The sequence below is a fragment of the Tiliqua scincoides genome, chromosome 5 (assembly GCF_035046505.1).
Source record: "Tiliqua scincoides isolate rTilSci1 chromosome 5, rTilSci1.hap2, whole genome shotgun sequence".
NCBI classification, from domain to species: Eukaryota; Metazoa; Chordata; class Lepidosauria; order Squamata; family Scincidae; genus Tiliqua; species Tiliqua scincoides.
Genome location: NC_089825.1, coordinates 77,364,065 through 77,386,502, shown reverse-complemented (window position 1 = coordinate 77,386,502; position 22,438 = coordinate 77,364,065). Strand labels below are relative to the sequence as shown.

At 44.4% G+C, this 22,438-nt stretch overlaps 2 protein-coding genes across 8 annotated transcripts in view; both read right to left on the bottom strand.

The window, feature by feature from the left end:
- Window positions 1-147: 147 nt before the first annotated feature.
- TMEM106A (transmembrane protein 106A) lies at window positions 148-14,482 on the bottom strand. Of its 5 annotated transcripts, none has more exons than XM_066628196.1 (9): window positions 14,315-14,482; window positions 10,699-10,901; window positions 9,456-9,702; window positions 6,791-6,854; window positions 5,506-5,665; window positions 5,073-5,213; window positions 4,898-4,941; window positions 2,234-2,287; window positions 148-1,101 (listed from the first exon to the last, which is right to left on the bottom strand). In XM_066628196.1, exons 3-9 carry the CDS (start codon window positions 9,679-9,681, stop codon window positions 969-971), a joined length of 822 nt encoding a protein of 273 aa, XP_066484293.1. In that variant the 5' UTR covers window positions 9,682-9,702; window positions 10,699-10,901; window positions 14,315-14,482; the 3' UTR covers window positions 148-968. The 5 variants fall into 5 exon arrangements, with proteins under 5 accessions (XP_066484293.1, XP_066484292.1, XP_066484294.1 ...); XM_066628195.1 differs by lacking the exon at window positions 14,315-14,482 and adding an exon at window positions 14,032-14,288; XM_066628197.1 differs by lacking the exon at window positions 10,699-10,901.
- A 3,259-nt stretch (window positions 14,483-17,741) lies between these two features.
- Window positions 17,742-22,438, bottom strand: part of NBR1 (NBR1 autophagy cargo receptor) — a 28,949-nt gene continuing 24,252 nt past the window's right edge. For all 3 annotated transcript variants that reach the window (XM_066628276.1, XM_066628278.1, XM_066628277.1), the window contains 4 exons: window positions 22,076-22,173; window positions 21,742-21,817; window positions 20,678-20,783; window positions 17,742-19,724 (listed from right to left, as the gene is read on the bottom strand). In XM_066628276.1, the coding sequence (XP_066484373.1) occupies window positions 19,545-19,724; window positions 20,678-20,783; window positions 21,742-21,817; window positions 22,076-22,173 (460 nt within the window). In that variant the 3' untranslated portion in view covers window positions 17,742-19,544. The remainder of the gene's footprint in view (window positions 19,725-20,677; window positions 20,784-21,741; window positions 21,818-22,075; window positions 22,174-22,438) is intronic.

Here is a 22,438-nt window from a genome sequence, read left to right as displayed (position 1 = left end):
ACCAAAGCATCTTTCTTTTGCTCATCTGCAAAGTTCCCACTGACAGCATTACATACAGCCACCATCCCATACTTAAAAAAAGTCCCGTCCACCACATGTGTAATTTCAATATGCACACCTTGTCACCCACCAACCCATCAACTCTGATAACAATGCACAATAATTTATTTTGGAGAACACTTTTTGTGAACTGGCCAGGAAAATATTGAAGTCCATCAAAGTCCTATAGTCCTTCTCCTACTTCTGCCCAAGGGAGATCTTTTTTGGGGAGGGGTGGGGTGCAATATCTGGAAAGGCAACAGTTGAACATGGAGACATTTCTGGCTTCCAAAACATCTTCAGTGCTGCATGCTCCCTTCACCACCCCTCCTTGTCACACAGGGATGGCTACCGAAAGCTGATCTGATGACATGGAGGGGGCTGGTGGGAGGGAGAGGAGTGCAAACACACTCACAGAGCCTCATTAGAAGCAGTGCTCCATTGAGCAAGCAAAAGGGTGCAATGTCCAAGGTTCCTCCCTGTTGCTCAAGAGCAGAAAACAACTGTTTGAACAAGTGAGGAAAACCTCAGTGCTCAGCCTTCCAAAAAAACAGCAGGCTGGCAAGGCTCTTGTATCCCCTGTTCCCAGCTTTAGGCCAGATCTAGGTCAACAGCCTGTAGGAAACATTTATAAGAGATAAATGCAATTTGAAGAGCCCCAGTCTGTTCAAACTCCCATCACAAAATCCTGCAGTTTCCCTGCATTCTTTCTTCCAAAGCCAGGTAAATTTCTGTCACAAATCATCCACCAACAATATCCCCAGATCTCTTAGCAAGAAGAATGTCTTGATACAACTGCCCCTCTATTTTGCAGCAGAATGGGCAATTCTGAATCAACCCTGCCAAATGCCCTCCATCCCACAGTTCATAAGAGGGATCAAACTAACGCCATTTAACTGAAGACGAGACCCAGTCGCTTCTCTGGGGCTTCACGACAGCTGTAGGGAGCGCTGGAATCTTGATATCCCAGGGAGTGTGGCATTCCCCCTGCAGTCCACATACTGGTATTTCTCAAAGGACAGCTGTTCCGAGTGTGAGAGATAGGAGCAAGTCAGGGTGCCTCTGGTGGGAGAGAAAAACAGAAGCCTCAAAAGGTTTGCAAATGTGATCTATGTCATCTCTGCCAGGCTTACTTTCCAATTTGGTGTGACCCCGAGGCAGACGTAAAGCACTCCCTCTTTCTCATATGAAATACCAAGAAAGGAGATGGCATTTTGAGCACATGTATATATTGCAGGGCTTCATTTAAGCAACAACTGGAAAGGCCCTCTTGGGTATCCACTGGCTGCATGTCTGATGGTGGGAAAATCCAAAGCAGGGGACTCACATGTAGCGTGGGGCTCCCCGGCAGGATCAGATGGAAGGGGGAAATACTTGAGATATTCTTGTCTTGAGCATTTATGGCTTTAAAGATCAAACCAGTGCCAGAAGGACTACAATTTTGGTGTTCATGACTGGGAACCAGGGCAAGGACTCACTGTCCAGTGATAGGGACAGCTTGTTTGTGGAGTGAAAGGGCAATATGTTTTTGGCTCTGAGAGGAATGAAAAGAGCTTATCAGGGGCTTCAGGAATTGACATGCAGCAGGAGAAAGGGTTGATTTAAGAGTAAGAGACAGTTGTCTAAAACAGTGGTTCTCAAAACGTTTTAGAGCTGGGACCCACTTTTAAAATGACCCATCTAGCTTTAAGACACCTTTTAAAAAAGGTGATCTAGATAGACAGTATTTACTTACAAGTAATAGTTTATTTGCAAAAAAAACTTGATCAATTTCACATAATCAGGCTCCCCTAATGAATAGCCTCAAGGCTCACTACCGGTCACTGACAGACTTGGGGGGAAAAAAACAACACACCAGAAAAAAAAGACGGTCAGACATTTATCTCTCTATATTTACAGAAGCTTGCAAACTGCAGAAGCTCCTTAGAGGGCAAATAGCAGCTGTCTGATTTTTGAATAGCCTCAAAGCTTGAGGCAGTTAGTTATCTGATCTTTCCATAATCCATGTTTTCTTCGGAGGCTCTATTGGACCCAGCAGAAATCGGGTCCCAATCCACCAAGTGGGTCCCCACCCACAGTTTAGAAAATGGTGGTCTAAGACAAGAGGTGACAATCATGTCTGGGGGGAGGGATTGCTTGTTTGTGTGGAAGAATACAGAGCACAAAACATGTTTATTGCAGGAAGTACACTTACTGTATGTGCAGGAGAACATTGTGAACTTTTATTCTGGACCACGTGCAAATATTGCTGAAAGACAGAAAATGAGAGGGATTAATTTCAAGCTGCATATGCAAGATCACTTTACTCAGTTTAGGTACTGCATAATACACTTTATGATGGCATTTTACACTCTGAATTGGAATGGAGGAAATGGGTATACTTCATATTAAAAACCCAAAGCAGGGACGCCCTGTAGCTCAATGTAGAACATCTCCTTTAAATGCAGAAGATCTCAGGTTCAAGCCTTAGTCTCCTTTTCAAATATCTTAGGAAAGCTGGGGACCTCTGCTTAACACCTGGGAGAGCTGCTTCCAGTCAGGATTGGACTAGACAGAGGACCTCAGTGTAAGGTAACTTTAAGTGATCTTGTTCTTGACACTTGTCCTACCCACAGGCATAATTATTTCTACATTATCTTGGGCCAAGAAATCCATGCAGAGCTGTGAATGTGGTAGGGGAGGAGTCAAAGTTGCTTGCTCAAGGGTTAAGTTCACATCTGACAATGGCATAATGTTAGGCATCTTTACTTAAGTAAAATCAGTCCCACCCAAGACAATGGAGTGGCCTGGACAACTCCTCCCCTCCATTCCCCTCTCCCAATAGAGGATGGAATGTTGACCTTGCAGCCAATAAGCTGCACACTGTACGTGCTCTATATACAACTATATAAAACTTAGGCTAGAGACCCACACATGTCAAAAAGCAAAAGCCCTGCATGGAGCTAGGTATTCTGGTGAACTCTGATGAAAGGACACCGGATACAAAACTGGAACACACTTGCTGTAGAAACCACACAGCTGAGGAAACACCTCATGTTTCCTCACCTGAGGAAACACTGTATAGGCAGAGCAGATAAAGATGCCTTTTCAACACAAATACTGTACTGCTTCTGGACTCCACAAGTACCCACCAGAAATCCCACTCCACAGTTTTGAGGGCACAATGCTCTAATATGCAGGTAACAAGGGAAAGATCTCCCCAGGGTGAGGGAGAACTATACTTCAAAAGCAAGACTCCGGAAATTTTTCATCCTATTTGTGCCTAAGCACCCCAGAATAGAAATGGATGTTTAGAATGCATTCAAATGCCCATGGCCACTCTGTGTGCTCCCAATGACCATGGTGACAGCATCCTCCACATGTGGTAGATCCAAAGTTTGCAGGAAGAGGGCCTCGACAGCCGCCAAGCTTCAAATACAAGTAACATTCCACCGTACAACAGTGGACTGCAGTTCCAAAGTGAACACAGAGGTTCTACCCATTACGACTGCCAGGCCCAAACCCATAACAAATTGCAGGAAAAAGTTCAAATGAGCACTCTACAACAGATGGGTCACCTCAACAACTACATTCTCACCTTGAACATGTTTGGGTAAAGTCCAGAAGGACTGCCAGTGGGGGAGTGGGAAACAGGATTGAGGTATATGGTACTGAAGAGCACCTGGATGACGACACTCACCTACTCGCTCACAACCTCCAGCAAGAGTCACTGGTATCATCAGCTAAAGCTCCTACCTCCAACAAAACATTGGTTTTCTCTTGCCTCTCACCAGCAACTCTTCAACAGGGGCAGGAAGTTCTCCCTGTGTCATGTCGTCCACAAGTGAGTTGTGCAGCAGTAACACTGTCCTGCATTTGTGTGGGATATTACAAGAGCATTTGGCTGCTACTATAAATTGACTGGTGTCTTCCATGCATAGGTAACGTGAGAGGCTATTAGTCACAAATTAGTGACTGATTTGTGGGTGGTGGCAGCTTCCAGAATGCTCTGGTAGTGTCCATTAGTGTTCCTACATGAGCATTTGTTTCTATGGCCATGTTATTGACTTTTCTGCTGGGCGAACTTAAGATTGTGAATACATTAGGCCTGATGTGGAGGGGGTACCTGGTTTAGGAACCTGAAGGGAACTTTCCAGCATATTACAATGTGTAACTCTCTGCTCCACACTTCTCAACCAGTGAAGCTGATAAGCAAAATTCTAGGATTTGGGACCAGAGCATCCTGCAGAGCACATACACATGTGCATCAAACTCCATGGTACCGAATTTGACGAATAATTCCCTTTAAAAAATGACTCTCAGTTCATATCCAAAGCTAATATATAAATCTTATTCTGAAGACAGACATCATGGCTTTCCTTCTAACTGTAACAAAAACAAATCAGAGACAACCAAAAAGCACAGTATTCAATGGAAATCAAATAAAGCCTCCCTCTTAAATGTACACAGATGTTGGGCAATACAGATGGGTCTTGGATGTGCTTATTTTTGAGACCACTATTTTTGAGACTCTGCTATGTGACTGTAAACAGGGTGTAATCCACGCCTGTATAAATTTTATTAAGTGAAAATATAAATGAGGACATTTCCCTCCAGGACAGAGGTCTTTGTTTAACTGATCTGTAAGTTGCTGCACACTTTGGCAGGAATAAAATATTCCCTTTCACTATTTTATATATTTTTTAAAAGCCACCTCTGTTAAGATACACAATGTGCAAATGAGTCAAGCAGTGAACCCACTGATGTCAGATGTCTTAAATGAAAGTCAGATGTCTTAAATGAAAAAGAAAAGCACCCTTTCAAATTTATGAATTGACATTTTTTTTAATGCAGTAACAAACTTCACAGGTATACTTACTAAGTGTTGTTGTCCAGGATTCTACTGGAGATAGCATAAAGTATCTACAAAAAGATTGGACAGAGGGGTGCATGTTAAGGTTGCAGTTTTCACACACACACACACACACACACACACCCACATCTACAGCTTGTGGGTAAGCAAGACACACAAGACATGCCCTCACAAGTCCTACCTGAGTACTCTGCAGGGGCTTGATGTCCAACCGGGTTATCATAGTGTTTTTCCCAATCACCAGGGCCTTGTGCAAGACCTCAATATCAAGTTGAGCCACATGGATGGTATAAAAGTTGTTGTTTGTCACATTCAGCATATTCTAGAGAAACAGATAGGCAGGATGTGAGAATGGCACGAGGGATGAGAGGATAAAGTGATGCCATCTTACATGCATGTATTCCTCCACTTAGCTGTCCCAGTACGGTTTTTTCATTTCTAGAATCTTTGAGACTTTGCCTCCTGGTTTTTGGTTTCTAATTCCCTTGATGCTGTCCCATCTTTTTTTCTCCTGCCTGAACAGGATCCAACCTTGCTCTCTTTTACACATACATCCCCCTAGTTTTTAATTCTACTCTGGAGTGGAATCACTCTCCCTCCTCTCAGACACTCACTGTCATATTGAGAATGATGCTTAAAGTGGAGTTGTCAAAGGAGATGGAGGAGGCATTGAGTCCAGCAGGAATCACTGCGATGGAACGTGGAAACAGGAAGTACATCATGAGACATGTAATCAGGAGGCAGATGGCCACCGTAAGGGATACGTAGAGCTTCCTGCAAAAACAACTGCATTAGTAGTAGTAGAAACTCAGTAGGACATCCCTTAGCACTAGTCACAAGCTTCCAGACAGCTAGGATAAGATGTCCGTTTGTAGACTTACTGGGTCTCCAGAAGGGGGAAGTAGTGAGCTATGACACCTGTGAACAGCTGAGAGCCACAGCTCCTGTTGCAGGGTTCATGGCCAGGACAGCTTAGCCAAGGTGCCAAGTAAGCCTGTCAAGGCCACCTGTGCTCCCTGCATTGGCGGCAGCCCTCATGCCTACACAGGTGCTTGCACCAATTACACAGGCCTACAAAACTGAGGGTCAGAAAACTTTATGGTGGTTTGATATTAATTTGGGGTGTCGATTCCAAAAATGGCATCCATTTTGCCCTATCATGTCTAGTTTTAGAGATATAGTATAGCCTCATTAGTGAATGGTTCAAGCAACCTCCTCATGAGGAAGCCATGGTGTAGGCTTCCTCATGAGGAAGCTGCTTGAATCATTCACTAAAGAGGCTATGCCGTGTCTCCAAAACTAGATGTGCTAGGGCAAAACAGATGCCATTTTTGGAATCAGCACCCCAAATATATCCAAGAATTGGTGTAACATTTAAAGAAGCAAAATGTGTGTTGGCCCCAGCGCCGCAAATCTTTGCTCCCCAGCGCCGCACCTGATTTCAGCCACTGACCCAGCACTTTGAGGTTGGAGGAGGGAGGACAGGGATACACAAGTGAAGGGATTCAACCACCTGGGCTTATAGGAGCTAGACAGGAAAGAGCAGAGGACACTGGAGACTATTAAAGGAGTCAGGGTGCTGATAATGGGAGCTGGTGGATGTTGCAGAGGGTGGTGACACAGGCCTCTTGGCCTGAGCTATGCAATTCCACCTAAGGATGCTGTAAATGCTCCTACAAGGCAGCAGAGGAGAGGGAGTGGTATGACTCCCTCTCTGCCTTTGAAGTTCCAAGGCAACCCCTGGGATCCAGTACCCAAGTGAGGTGATTTGACTGGTGGCTGCCCACTAAAGTGCATATTTCCCCCACACACATGGTCAGCTTGCACAGAACATACATAAGAGGTACTAGAAAATGGGGAAGGGGACACAATGTTCCCCCCCCCCCCACAGCCACTTACGTCCGCCTGGGCTTCAGCCGCTGGTCTCCATATGGAATGAGAGCCACCAGCTGCTGTTCTTGCTCTGGAAGAAGGAAGAGAATAAGTCAGGGAAGGGTCTGGGAAACCAGACCCACAGGAATATCACTGTTTTGTAGCGGGACGGGAACAGTCCATTAAGAGAACACATGCAGAATCTTTATGTGCAATTTTGGTCACTCTAGTCTCAAAGAAGATACAGCAGAGCTTGAGAACACGTGGTGGGAAAGAAAAAGACGAAAAGCAACTGGATTAGTTGTACAGGCAGACTAAGCTGCTGTCTAGGACAGCACAGTTCAAGGAGCATGCAATCTGGTGAAAGCATGGCCAGGTCCTTGTATGAGCACTTGACACTGCAGTGGGTTGGACTGCACCTTCACTGTTTGTGCAGGAATGAATGGGAGGGAGTGTCTTCTTTATGAAGAAAGGCTTAAATATATGGGACTGACACAGGCTGTATCCCAACATAGAGGCTGTTGCTATTAGTGTCACACCCATAAGTCACAGGGGACCCGCGACAACCCATGTTGACTGCTCCTGTTTCAAATTGACAACCTAGGGACTAGCAGGATTCAAGATACAAGGCCCAGAAAAAAGGAGGAAAATTTAGAGAAAAAAAACTGTTGCTCCCCAGGGCACTGTTCAATCTTACCAGTGAAACATGGAAATTTGGGGGAACATTGAAAGTAATTCTGATAAAGGATTTTTTTTTTTTTGCATGAGTGAAGCAATTTTTAAGATAACACAGGCCAATACACATTTTGCTTCCTTAAACGTTACACCAATTCCTGGGTATATTTGGGGTGCCGATTCCAAAAATGGCATCCATTTTGCCCTATCGCGTCTAGTTTTGGAGACACAGCATAGCCTCTTTGGCGAATGATTCAAGCAGCTTCCTCATGAGGAAGCTGCTTGAACCATTCGCTAATGAGGCTGTACTATATCTCCAAAACTAGACGTGATAAGGCAAAATGGATGCCATTTTTGGAATCGGCACCCCAAATTCATATCAAACCACCATAAAGTTTGGGAAAAACTTTTCCAACCCTCAATTTTGTAGGCCCGTGTAATGTTTTACTCATTTAAAAATGCCAGGAACTGTGTGGTATGAATACTTTTATGTACAATAGTTATCAAATATTGATTGACTATCAATAATTACTATGCATAAGGTAGACAAAATACAACATTCAAATCCAAACTACAGTCCTACACCTTGAGAGTCCATAAAGATAACTGAAGGCTCAGATTCAGAAGCTGATTCTAATTAGGTTTGTTATGCTAGCATTTTCAAGGATATGGTTATTGCCTGCGATTCATTTTGTCCACAATTATTATACCATATTACGTGTATGAGTTCAGTTCAATACTGAGTGAAAGTTTATATCCAGATAGGTTGCTAACCAAGACCTTAATATTGTAACTGTATGAAATAGCTGCCCAAAGCATATACTTTCATGCACATTACAAAATTTGTGGTTTCTGTTTTCATTTTTTTTCCTGCTTATCACATGGCAAAAACTGATACTGATGCTTAGATAGCTTAGGGTGGTGCAGCAGTCTACACCTTTTATGGGTATTTGCAGTTATGCATGTACAAAATAAAAATTGATACTTTTAGATTTCATACATATGCTGAATAGGACAATTATTTTGTACTATGATAAGATAAATGATGAATTTTGTACAGCTAAAGCAGTAAATAAGGTTAGCTTGATATGAAATAAGCTTAATATGAAAATAACTACTGCATATATTTCCATTTTCCCCCAATATTTCCATTTTTCAAAAAAAAAAAAAAAACCCTAGAAAAATGACAGGCAGCACAACAGAGAACCAAGGATCACTATGTAAATGTTTGTATAATGTGTCATTCACTCTGGGGCAGCAAGTCCCCCAGATTATGTGAATTGACAGTGGCAGAAAACGCTTTTCAAAAGGATTAATCACACACATGGAAGAAAGTACATCTACCACTGACCATTAGCCATGTAGCCAGAATAATAAACCTCCATATTCTGGGATGGGATATCTGCAGTTACTAGAGACTAGTGACCAATATAAGCAGGGGACGGATCTTCCCAAATATTGTATGCGTTTTTGGTGAATTCCCCTGAAAAGTTGCATCCAATCCTTGTTTTTGAGTCACACTATCTTGTGGTTGCAAAAAGCATGTGTGAACATTTTTGCTAATTTCTGCTCCCAAAAACCTGCTCTGGTAGTTTGCAAGATTTCCAGGAATAGAATGGTATGGGGGATAGGAAGGAGAGGAAAGAAAGAATGAAAATTTCTCTCTCACAAACACAAAAACATGTGACCTACAAGATGATACAAGCTGAATAGAGGGTTGGAATAGACCTGGAAGATCCAGGTTCAAATCCCTGCTCAGCCATGAAACTAGCTGGGTGACCTTGGACTAGTCACCATCTCTCTGTCTCACCAATCTTATAGGGTGTCGTAAAAACAAAAGGAAAGGAGGAACAATGTACACTGCCCCAAGCTCCTTGGAGGAAGGGTGGTATAAATATATGACAAACAACATTTAAAACACACACACACACACACACACACGACTACCCCTCTGGAAGTTGCTGTTACGGAAGACATCCAAGCACAAGGGGCTCTAAGGCCTGTGAGTGGCACCTACCTCGGGGAATCCGCCCAGTGCCCTGGCAAGTAGGGCAGGTGACAGACCCCCGGCTGGCAATGACAGCAGAAGGCACATCAGCAACCTCGGCAGCTTTGCCTCCATTAATACTGGCATAGTCGGGCATTTCATCCTTAGCACTTGAGCTTTTCTGCACAATCGATTTGTCTTCTTCCGCCTCCTTCCCAGGGAGCAGTGTCCTGAACCACGAGCAGATTTTGTCCATTGCTCAGAGGTGACCTTCTCACTGGTGGAAGACACAAAGCAACTTTCACAAATTAGAAGCGGAGGGGTTGCAGATCCCCAAAGGCAGCACTTAACTTCTGAAAATGAGAGACTCTGCTGAGGCACATCTAAAAGGCCATTACTATAGCTTTGCTATTTAAAAGATTTCTATTCAGCATTTCTCATGCTCAAAACCGGTGGTCTTCAACCTTTTCGTGCCATGACCCCTCCCCCAAATAAATAATGAGACTGGTCATTCACTGCAGATCCCATTCCCTCCTGGGACCTGATCTGCCCACCCCTGCCCCCATCACCCCTGCCTGCCCCATTTCTAAAAAACTCTTGTGTCTTTCCAACAACCCTGTAAGTACACAGTGCTCAGGGTCTGCAGGACATGACAGTGAGAAGAGGCTGTGCAGGATTATATCAATAACTCAGGTTTGATAAGGCAGTACAGTTATTGAATAGGATTCAAGCCCTCTCTTGCACAGGCTTTGAAAAGGTTGCCATGACCCCTCCCCAAAATGAGACTTCACAACCCCATGGGGGTCACAACCCAAAGGCTGAGGAACACTGCTCAAAGTTGTGATGTTCCCATTTCACACCATTTCCTCCAAGGGGCTCCCTACTACTGGAACAAACATCTATCCCTTTGGCCATATTGGTTACAATATGATCTAACATTTACTAAGCTCCCACCTCTTGTGTCAGAGATTCTCCCTCTTCTCCTGTTCCCTTTCACATCCAGTCTTTTAAGGCCAAACTAGAGATGGCATTAGCACATAACCCGCACTACTGTGTGCATGTGCACACAAGGGCTCAATCTAGATTAGGACTGAGGTGAGAGTAGGGAGCTTTAACTTCCCCCTTGATCATTCCACCACCACATCATGCACTGTTTGGCAAACTCCCATTGAAATAAGTGGGAATAAATGGGATCTGGGGTCACATAGTATGGGATCCAATTTACATTAGGACTACTCCTTTCATGGAAGGAGCTTAAAGATAGAATGCTCACCTGACAGATGGGGAGACAGAGGTCAGCAGAGAATCACTCCCAAAGACTCTTTTCTCAGACAAAGCATCAGAGGGGAGCACTAGGGGACTCTGAGCAGTTCCCAAAGGTATAAGCTGCCCTGGAGTATCCCACAACCAGTATCAGAAATTCATGCTTCCTCGAATCAAATGCCACACATCTTGTTTAAGAGAAGAAAATTAGGCCTGGGGGTAGGGTGGAGAGAAAGAGAGGATCATCCTCAAATTGTTCACAATGCTGGTTGGCTGCTCTCCCACAAACGCTTAGGACAGGGGTGCCCAAACCCCAGCCCAGGGGCCACTTGCGGCCCTCGGGGGCTCCCAATCTGGCCCTCAGGGACCTCCCAGTCTCCAATGAGCCTCTGGCCCTCCAGAGACTTGCTGGAGCCCGTCCTTGCCTGACTCAACTGCTCTCAGCATGAGGATGACTGTTCGACCTCTCACCTGAGCTGTGGGACGAGGACTCCCTCCACTACTTGCTGTTTCACGTTTGTGATGCAGCAGCAGCAGCGAAGGAAAGGCTGGCCTTGCTTTGTGCAAGGCCTTTTATAGGCCTTGAACTACTGCAAAGCCTTCATTCATTCATATAAGTTCAATCTCTAAAAAATCCATCTATGTAAATTTATTCAAATAAAAAAAATGTAAATTTATTCATTTTTCCCCCCTGCCCCTGACACAGTGTCAGAGAGATGATGTGGCCCTCCTGCCAAAATGTTTGGACACCCCGGCTTAGGAGATACATCCCAGCTTTCTCCTAGTGGGGCAACATTTTAGACTTTTTGACCTGTATTTGAGAGAATGGGAAGCATTTGCTGAAGCAAAAGCAAATTGGGGAGAAAGCACATATCCTGCAAGCTCTCCTCTCAACTTCAATTTTAGCTCAAAAAATTAAGAATTAATATTCTATGCATTCAAATACTTTACAAAATTCCCCAGTTATGACTACAATTTAATGTGTTGTTTTAGGAGATAAATGCCAAGGTGTAAAGTATTAACTTTGGTTCTAGCCTTTAAAATTCATTAATAAGAATTAAAGATCTACCTTTCAAAAGACGTCCCTCACAAGCTTTCAGAAATGCAGATATTAAGAGGTTTATCAAGTTTCAAACAGCCAATCCAATGTACTTCAGAGCAGAAGGACTTTTCTCACACACACCAAACCTCCATGAAATCAGGGGTTACAGGGCTCCCCAGGAGCGCTCTTTGAAAAATCTAATTAACTTATGGCTTCGTCACTCTTGCTCAATAAAAAGCGGAAAGACAAACAAAAGCCTTTGAGCCATGAGTTACCACTTGTAATCATAATGAAAAACATCTTTTGACATACACAAAACTATTATCAAATTTGAGGCTCATGTTGGCCTAATCTATTTTACAGCAATAAGCAGGTCACAAAAACATAACAGGATGGGAGCTGGCTGCTTGGAAGTAACACCAACTATTACTAACTTTTCCATTGTTCTCTGTAGCTGTGCCTTTAACAAGAGATATTAATGGCTATCCCCATGCTGTGCAAAGCTTCAGCTGCTGATTTTAGCTACTTAAAAAGTCAAAGAGTAGGCCAAGTTGGTCAGCTGGCAACCTTTTTGCAAGGCATGGGGGTCATAAAGGGAGGGAAATGTATCGTGTGGTCAGTACAGCCCAACTTAACCCATTTTTGCCCACCCCGCTGGTGTACACAATTAAGTTCCTGTTGCGTATATGCAACATTGGGCAGAAATGGCTTAAAAACTTGCTGGGAAAAGTTGCCAAGGCCACAATCCAATGCACCATTTCCTGGGAGTAAGCACAGCACCATTACAGATAGCAGGACTTACTCTGAAGTAAATTTGTACCTACTTGCACTGCATAACTTCCTTGTCGGCAAAAGGGAGGGGAGGAATTGCTAGTTTGTACTAGAGAGGTTAGTACAGCATTGTCTTGTTGCTTGCTTCCCACCTCACCAACCTGCACATTTCATAACTCCGTCTGCCACAAAAGGAACAGTGTCCCCAGTCTTCCTCATCACAAGGAAACAGATCCTGTAAGAGTGATTTTCAACCTTTTTTCACCTCAAGGGACATTGGGAAGACACTAAAATGTCTTCCCAATGATGGTCAAGGCACACCATCAGATTGTTGGAAACTGACAAAGCACACCACACTGCTGGCGGGGGGGGGGGGGCACACATCCCCTACTAATAAATAACTCTCCCAAATTCCCACAGCACACCTGGAGCCTATTCATGGCACACCAATGTGCCACAGCACAGTGGTTGAAAACAGCTGCTGCAAGAGGCCACCCTGAGGACTTTACATACACATTTTGCAAGCAATTATAATTGTTTTGAATGCAAACTCTGTTGTTGAAGTTTCACTAGGGAGAGAAGCTGGGTACAGTGCATAAGCAGGATGCCTCAGGCCAGTGGTTCTCACACATTAAGCACTGGGACCCAATTTTTAGAATGAAAATCTGTCAGGACCCACCGGAAGTGATGTCATGGAAGTGACATCATCAAGCAGGAAAATTTTTAACAATCCTAGGCTGAAATCCTGCCCACACTTACCCAGGAGTAAGTACCATTTACTATCATTGTTAAAAGAATTTATACAGTAGCTTGTTAAAAGTACACACCTGTAACATTTCCCCAAATGCAGCCACCCACCATGGTAGCATCAAGTCTAACATGTTAAAAATAAAATATTGAAATGAATGGGGACCCACCTAGTGGGTCCTGACCCGCAGTTTGAGAACAATTGCCTTAGGCAGTTTGGGCCTAAGGCCACTGACAATGGCCTGAGAGGTAAGCACAAGGAAGTACACAAGGGTTTTTACTTATCAGTGGCGAGAAAACTACCAAGACACCACTGTGTAATCCTGGAGGCAAAGCCCAGGCTCAGCATTCTTGCAGGGGGCCCAGTCACCTGTTGTAGGGAAGGGTCTGCTCCGCTGGTGGTCGTGGCTTGAGAGTGGTACAGGCAGAGAAGCAAAGGGCAGGGGTGCCTGGGATGATTTCTCAGGGTACTTACTGTATTACTCCAGCCAAGGGGATCACTTATCCACCGAGAAAAATACTGCTCAGTACAGAAACTCGCTGTACTCGAGGAGTAAGGAACAGAAACTAGCAAGCAAGAGACTAGCAAGAGAGAGACTACCTTACCCCAAGAGACTAGCAAACTAGCAAGAGAGAGCAAGTGCAACGGTGGGCGGTCCTGGCTCTTCTGGGGCTTGCCAAGAGAGAGGGATCATGGCACAGGGCTCGCCAAGGGTGCCCCTGGAGAACACACCCCGCCTCCCCCCAAGCCACCCGAGGGGAGGCTGCATCCTCACGACTCACCAGCCAGGGGTCCGTCCCCACCAAGAGGAACAGAAAGCGAAACCAGCTGGCTGGGACTTTATCCCTCCTCCAGCCCGAGGCGAGGCGCAAGGCACGCGCCACTCAGCCCCTGCCGGAGCCTTTTCATGCCACTAGAGCAGCCTTTCTTCCTCCCCGTGACGCTGCAATAAAGAGGGCTGCGCGCATCGGGGCTGCACTTCCAGCGAGGAAAAAGGAAGAGGCTTCGGGGCGGAGACCTGCTGCCTGCGAGCTGCGCACTCTCTCCTGCCTCCGGCTGACTTACCGCGCGATCTCTGGGCAGGAAACCCCGCTGACTGCCTCCCTTCCCTGGCACTGGCTCCCTGCTAAAGCCTCCATGGGCGGGGGCAACTCTGCAGGAGCCCGATCCTCGGATTACTCGGAAGGAAGAGTCCCACCCCAAGTGCAGTGGGTCGCCCTCCTCCTTCCACCCACCCACCCACAAGGGTGCCGGGGGCTGGAGCTGCAGAAACCCCACCCCTCTCGCTCCGGGGGCGGGGGGCGAAATGTGGAAGGCGGGGAGGCTTTGGAGCTGCGTTTGGTTCGATTGATACAAATGCAGCCAAAGGATTCCCTCGTAGGCTCAGCCCAATCCTTTGCATGTCTACCCAGAAGTTAGTCCCATTAGAGTCAATGGGGCTTACTCCCAGGAAAGTGTGGATAGGTTTGGGCTGTCTGTCTTCAACCCTTCCTAGGCTACTACAAGTCTGCTTTCCCCAGCCTCATACCTGGCCTGACCAGTGTTTTTAGGGCCCAATCCTTTCCCACAGTGCCAGTGGGGTGTGCTCTGCATCCTGTAATGTGGGGGGCAGTCCCAGAGGCCTCCTCAAGGTATGGGGATGTTTGTTCGCTTACCTTGGAGCTGCATTGGTACTGAAAAAGCTGGCTTTTTGACTTTCCTGCGTCGATGCAGCTGTGCCAATGGGGAATGTGTTGCATCCTGTGGTGGGCAAATAGTCATAGAGGCCTTCTCGGTGCAAGGGAACTTTTGTTCCCTCACCTCTGGGCTGCATTGATGCTGGAAAGTTGGATAGGATTGGGCCCTAAGAGCCCAATCTTCTGCTTATCAACTCAGAATTAAGTCCCATTATAGTCAATGGGGTTTGCTCCCAGGAAAGTGTAGATAGGATTGTAGCCTCAGTTCTTAGGATATTGACAGATTCATTTTGGAAGTCTCAGTGGTGATAGCTTTGAGTTAAAAAAACAACCCAATTTCCATGGACTCCTACTTTTGAATCAGGTCCTTTCCTGAAGTGTTCCAAGTTTGTTCACTTATCAATCGCTTTCTCCCTTTGTCAATACTGTGGCCCTTTGTGAAGGTGTGAGCCATTTGAAGCCCCATCACAAGGTGACTCCCCCTCCAGCCTTTTTCCATCCATGCTCCACTTCCTCCTTTCACCTTGGGAGTGAGGAAAAGGCCATAGCCAATGGCTGGGCCCATCCTTTCCTCAACATCTTGAGACTTGTATTGGCAACGTTTCCTTAGAATGGCCTCTTTTAATTGGGATAGAAACAAACCCTGACTACTGCAAGTGGCAGTACTAGGAAGCAGCTCCAGTGCTGGTCAGAGCTGTGCTTGTGTGTTAATAGTGGCATCACCCTGACCACATTATCTCCATAAACTGTACAGGTGTGAGCCACTTAACAATGGGGATACATTCTCCCATCCCTGTTATGTGATTAGGTCGTAAAGTGATCATTCAGTCCAATATATTGCCTCTGTTGTGTAAACAGACACTTGCTGGCTGCACAGGCTACTGGAGATTGCTTCTTCTTTGCATTAAGAGCCTCTTTGCTGTGTAAACAGACACTGCTGAAGGCTGTGGGAGTCCCAACTGCCTCATTAAGGGCCTCTTTGTTGTGCTTTGACCATGTGCATTAAGCAACTCATACCTTTAATTGTGTTTTTATGTGCAGTTTATGAAGTGGGTAGGGGGAAGAGAAGCTCAATGCCAGCAACCCCCATGCCCAGTCTTGTACCACCCTTGTATCATCCCCCCCACCACAAGATCCAACAATGGCTTTGAATGCTTTGGGGGAAAGATTGGGCAAATATGTGACTGAAGAAACAGCTGTCAAATTTAGACCCTACAGTGTGAGCCTATGATTTTTTACTCTCAAGTAAGTCCTACTGTGTTCAAGGTGGCTTACACCCAGGAAAGTATGCACAGGATTGTTCTCCTATTTCTTACTGGACAGGCTCAGCACTTCGCTCTCTCAGCATCTTTCCAAATCATATAAAGTTTCACTGTCACTCACAAAACAGCATCACAAAAAAAATCATCAACTAATCCAGAAATTGACTTCCCCAGAATGGAGCAGCTTGTGAACCACCTAAAATTCAATCAGAAAATAAGTGCTTGGTGAGGAAGTTCCAGAGAGAGAGATCGACCCCAGCCAGGAGACCCCCCAGCCTTCCACTCCCAATCTGAATGTGTATGACATTCTTTTGCTATGTGTGTTATGCTTTTAACACTAGAATGCACATCTAGCAAGTAGCTACACTTTTTGTTTCTGGAAAGCTCAGAATCTCAGACTCAAAAACCCCACTGCTGCATTCTTCGTGTGCAAAATACACAGCATCTTCCATTGCTCCCAGATTTCTGGTTCAAGGGTTAAAGATGCTGGCTATAGGAAAGTAGCTATATGTTATTTGCAGTGGTGTCACTAAGGTTTGCATCATCCAGTGCAGGAAGCCAGCATGTCAGCCCCATGCAGTAGGCAGGGCAATGCCCTGGGTGGTGGGCATGGTGATGCTCCATTGCCCCACCCCTATATAACATGATGGTATTATTCAAAATACCAAGAAAATTTTGGCCAGCAGTGGCGTCACCCCACTGTGCGTGTCAGCCAGTGCAGCTCGCATCCCCCTAGTCACTCCACTGGTTATCTGTTTAGCAGCACTTGGTTGTTAGACATCTCTGGGTAGCAGGAAGGACAGAAGGTGATCTTTTATACATAAGTGTGTGTACAACATAGTTAAGGTTGCAATCCTATGCAAACTTACCATCAAATTCAACATGATTTACTTCTGTGTACACATGCACAGGCTTAGAGGGAAGGGGTGTGGCTCAGTGATAATGCACATAGTTTACATCCTTGGTATTGGACAGAGAAACGTTCCTGTCTGAAAATCTGAAGAGTCACCACTCAGTGATGCGCGGTTTGGGGGCAGGTGAGGTACAACTGCCACACCCGAGTTCTTTGAAAAGTGTCACCACCGCCACAGCTGTGATCACGCAAACACAATCTGCGTGCTCCAGCTGCTCAGAGCACGTGGGTTGTGTCTGTGCACTAACAGCTTTGGCAGCTGTTAGTCCTCTTCAAAGGACCCTAGTGAGGTGTTACTACCTCACCTTCCACCCCTGCACCACACATCACTGCTGCCACTAGCCTGATCATACTGTGCCAGATGGACCAGTGGCCTAATGCAGCATAAAGTGGCTTCCTAGGATTGTGTTGTAAACATTTTCTTCAAAGGGAGCCCTTGACCTACAAAAGAAGCTGCTATTAACAATGAGAAAGTGTAACAGGTCACTATGCTAGCACTCTTTTGCCCCAAAGAAATTCCACTGATTTCAATTTAACCAACTTTCCAATAAGTCTGCACAAGAATGTAGGTTTCCCCTACCCACCACACAAAGTAAAACTTAGTAGTTGAACAATAGTTTTCACAAAAAAGGAGTCAAATACTTAATGAATGTATACTTTATTTTATGTTTCTGTCACACCCAAAGACAGCTTAAAGTGCTTATCCTAAACAATATACAAAGATCTTAAAATTTGCACTATTTAAATTACCCATGCATCCTTCCACAAAATATACAAAGCCAACAAAAGAAAACCTTAAAGTTTCAGCTTCTAGGAAACCTAAAAAGAAACTTCTCTCTACGAGGGCTAGCAACATGTTGGCTGATTTGATTGGAAACTATCTGAGAGAGAGAAGAGAAAAAACTGAGAGGCAAGATTATCTAGAAATAGCAAGATTCTTCCCATCACCCCCAAAAGAGAAATGTTCCAATCAGAAGGCTACTGATCAGAGACTGCCAGCTTTCCATACAGTGATTTAAACAAGGTAAATAAAAAACGAGCAATTTCTTAATTATTTTTTTCATCCTATTTAAGCAAAGAGAAGCCCTTCTCACTTCTGCATTTTGGATTTTTTTCACCCTAACTACGTTAACATAATAATTTTGTTTTTTGGTGGCTACAGAAGAGCCAGACTTTGGTTCACTTCATCATCATATTTTATGGAAAGAGAAACTCTATTATTTGAAAAGTCAAAAGGAACACCTGAGAGTAAAAGGACACAATACAGCAAGATCAGGCACAAATCCTATTGATTTCAATAGGATAGGGCAGAAATTCCAAATGGATTCTTAATGGTCCTATATCAGACTGGACAGGTGAGTTGGGAGAGGGAAAGCTGCCCTCCTTAATGCCATCTCTTGCCCTGCATATTCTTTTCTGCTCTACTCCATGCAAGAATGTTTGGCAAGCATTATTACTATATTCCATTGCAGCATGGTTTGTTAAATGATCTTTTTATCTCAAACTGGTCCAAAAGCAGAGAATCAGAAATACTGCTTGAGAGAGTCCATTCCTCTGAAATAACTTTGGAATGGCAAGAATGGGTCCACATAAATAGTTTTTGAACACCCCAAGTGTACCTTGACCACCTATGCTTCAAATACTCTATGTAATAATTAATACCTCAAAAGATTTACATACCAGGAGCAATTGCTCTATGTTTTGGTATTTGTATGACAAAACCTCCTGCTTAGTCCTGGTACCATTTTGCTCCTTTCACAGTATTTCACTCCCACAACTAGCAGCATCAGGATTTGGTGGGACTAGCCAGGAGGAGGTGGAAGAAACGACCATTTGATCAATGCTGTTAGGTACAGCCAGTGCCTTCCAGCACATGCGACATAAAAACGCTGGCAGAATTATTGCTTCAACAAGATCAGTCACCACCTTTGTGGAAGAACTGGACCTGTGGGGGGGGGGGGGGGTCTCCAGCATGATGCAAGTCTAGTTTCACCACCACTTCTTACCTCCACCACAGGAGAAGACTAGATGGGCAGAGAGAAGTCAGGACATTCCCTAAATCCCTGGCTCATGTTCATCTGCTTACAGACCCACATAAATGTGAAGCACATGAACATCAGCCACAGAATACTAAGGGACATAGCTCACTCGCAGCTCATCGATGTTCATTTCTCTTCTAGAAAAATCTATTTATGCCAGTTTTAACTATAAGACACTAAATTTTTTCAGAGTAAAAAAGCCTAGTATTTGAGCCTTGAAGTATTGATGGTGGGCATGGGAGTGGGTGAAAAAGGAGGAATGTAAGATTTTAAAAGAAGAACAAAAGAACTAGAGGTGATGAAAACTGGAAGCTAGGCGACCTCCTCTCTGCTGGAACAGGAGAGAGCTGGAAGCTGCTGGTGCCATATGCTCCTCAGGTCTTTAATGAGCAAGATGAACATGGCTCAGTATTGGTTTCCGTAACAGTCGCCATGACTCAACTGCAGCAACTCTGTGACAACTTGAGCCATGTCACAGTTGTGTTTCCGCAGCAGTCGGAGATTGAGTTGCCGATCACAGAAGCCCATCTCGTTCAGGTTGGCCAGGAAGGGAGCTGTTTGTTCCTCAGTAGTCACAGGAAAAGTCTTGAATAAGACAGAGTCATTATCAAAACAAGGAAGGAAACTGTACATGTGCGCGTATGCACAGGTGCAAAAGTGTGTATACTTGTATGTACATGTCTGGAACTCTTTGCAAATGTTTCTCTATTTCTGCACCCACAAATCATCCATCTTTGAAATGGGAATGAAATCTACAAATCTGTACAATTTCATTTTTAGAACCAGAAAGCACCAAAAGACAATGTAAACCAACTGCCTGCTGCAAGAAGAGACTGTTAGTCCATGAAGCCTGACTCCAAATCCATTGATTCGCTCACACCACCTAGGCTACAGTGTTCCACAAAGCAAAGAACAAGCCTGCTATAGAAATGTGTGCGCTCAAGAAATCATTACAAGAGACTCAGACTGCAATCCTATATATATTTACCTAAAAGTAAGACCCATTGAACTCAATGGGGTGTACTTTCTGAGTAGGCTTGTACTGTCAAGTCAGCCCCTTAACCAACATGCTGCAGAAGACGGACTAACTAGGACTGTCAGTCAAAGTCTGAGCATGAGCCAAATCAAAGTGATCTCTAAAGGGGAAACGTGCTTTCCAACCTGCTTTTGGTCACAGCAATCTCTCATGCCACATGTTTTCAACCCTATCTTTGCAGTCAGGAGACCTCTAGAAACATGCTTTTAGGATGGGACACCTACTACCAAGTTTGTGCCCACACAATGTGATCTTGGTAGCCAGAATACACACATCCCTGCTTTTGGTCCTGCTTTTGGTCACAGCAATCTCTCATGCCACATGTTTTCAACCCTATCTTTGCAGTCAGGAGACCTCTAGAAACATGCTTTTAGGATGGGGCACCCACTACCAAATTTGTGCCCACACAATGTGATCTTGGTAGCCAGAATACACACATCCCTGCTTTAGCCCCCGTCCCTGCCCATCCTATGGGGTCATCATCAACACATGAGCTACTTACTTGCTCCACAGAGGGTGGTCCAGCAAACAGCGCCTTGTAGGCTGAAGCAGCTACTGACAAAGCCCCCTTTACCAGGCCACCAGCAAGGCTGTTTACCTGGGTGTGTCTGTAGGGAAGGTTGAAATGAAATAACATCAAGGAGTAAGAAAAAAAAAGAACCTGGAAGGTTCCTCTTAACAGAGCAAGCACAGCAGTTTAACTTGTTATTCTTGTGACAAGAGAGAATATGTTGCTAGGACAAAGTGTTCAGAAAAGGGTTTGCTAGAGGAGGGGTTGGTCTCATGGTTGTGTATTTATTTATTTATTTATTGGATTTGTATTCTGCCTTTCTCCCCGAAGGGCACCCAAGGCGGCTCTCTGCTAAAAAAGACAAATGCTAACCAAGAAACCTAGTATCCTGGGACTAGAGCAGTATAAAATATATAAAAATGCCTTAGCAGAGCCAAGACAGATGACCTCTTAAGCTCAGTATGATCATCTGGCAGTGGGTTTCCAATCCTGTTGCTTGACATTCCCTTTCACTAGAGACTGAACCTGGGTCTCTATGCATGCAAAGCATGAACTCCATTACTGAGCTATGGTGACTTTTCTGCATAATGTGTTTTGCTTTAGCTTGTCATGAGGAAGAAAAGGAGTTTTACAGCACATGGAAGCCCTGTTCTAAATGACAGTCCTAGTGTTTGGTTTGAAGACACATGTGACAGCAATCTTACTGAGGCCAAGGTCTGGATTTAGTCTTTGTCTTCCTGGATGGAAGATTGCCTAGAAATACTATGATATACTGTTTTAAGTTCCATGGAAGAAATGTAGGTCATGAAAATAAAACGAAAATGAAAAACAATTGTTCCACTGGCTTCTGAAATCATTTCACAAGGTATTTCCTCTCTTTGCAGACTTAAACCCAACTCAATCCAAAAGCTCTCCAAAACTCAACCCAAAAACACTTGCTAGTCTCAGAACGCTGAATTCCAAACGTGTAGCAAATTTCAGTTGTGGTTCCTGATGCACAGAACACACAGCCTGGACTAAAGTACAACTGCAAGAATAACTAGAATTGTTATTACCTAGAAAATTCTGGACATGTTGCAGTGTTGACGACAATCCCATTAGGTGGAAGTCCAGAAACATCTTCCTGGAGATCTAGAAAAGAAATTAGAAGCATGAGAGTAGGAGTGGAAGGAAAACAAGCAAGGCCATTTGAAAGATTTAATGGAGATTAACATTGTCCTTATTGAATCTGTAAAATTAACTAGACTTATTTAATGAGACATTATATATCTGTGTATGCATATAATGATATTACCTGCCTCAAGCCTTTGGAACAGGAGAGGCTATATTTAAACTAAATAATTAGTTAACAAGCAGTTGCTAACCTACTATGAAATTATGGTGCAATACCTTCTCTTATTTGGTCAGGAGCTGACAAAAGGACTTCACTTTCTTCTCTGGGAGAACTTGTTTCTTGGGGACTGTTACTTTGGGAAAGAGTCACAGTTCTGTTTAAAAAAAGAAAAAGCAGACATTTGCAAAAAGATATAGGTTCACAATGGAAAGCAAAAGATCTGTTTTTCCATCAGTACAAGCTTCAAACACACATACACACACACTTTGGGAGAGACACTTATTAAATCAGAGGATGCGTTTACATCGAACATCTAAGACAGTAATGTCCCATTTGGGTTTTGACCCATTTTGTTTTTACTCAGCTTAATTTGCACACTGGTCCAAACTCAGCAGCCAACACTTATGCTCCTCTAGAAG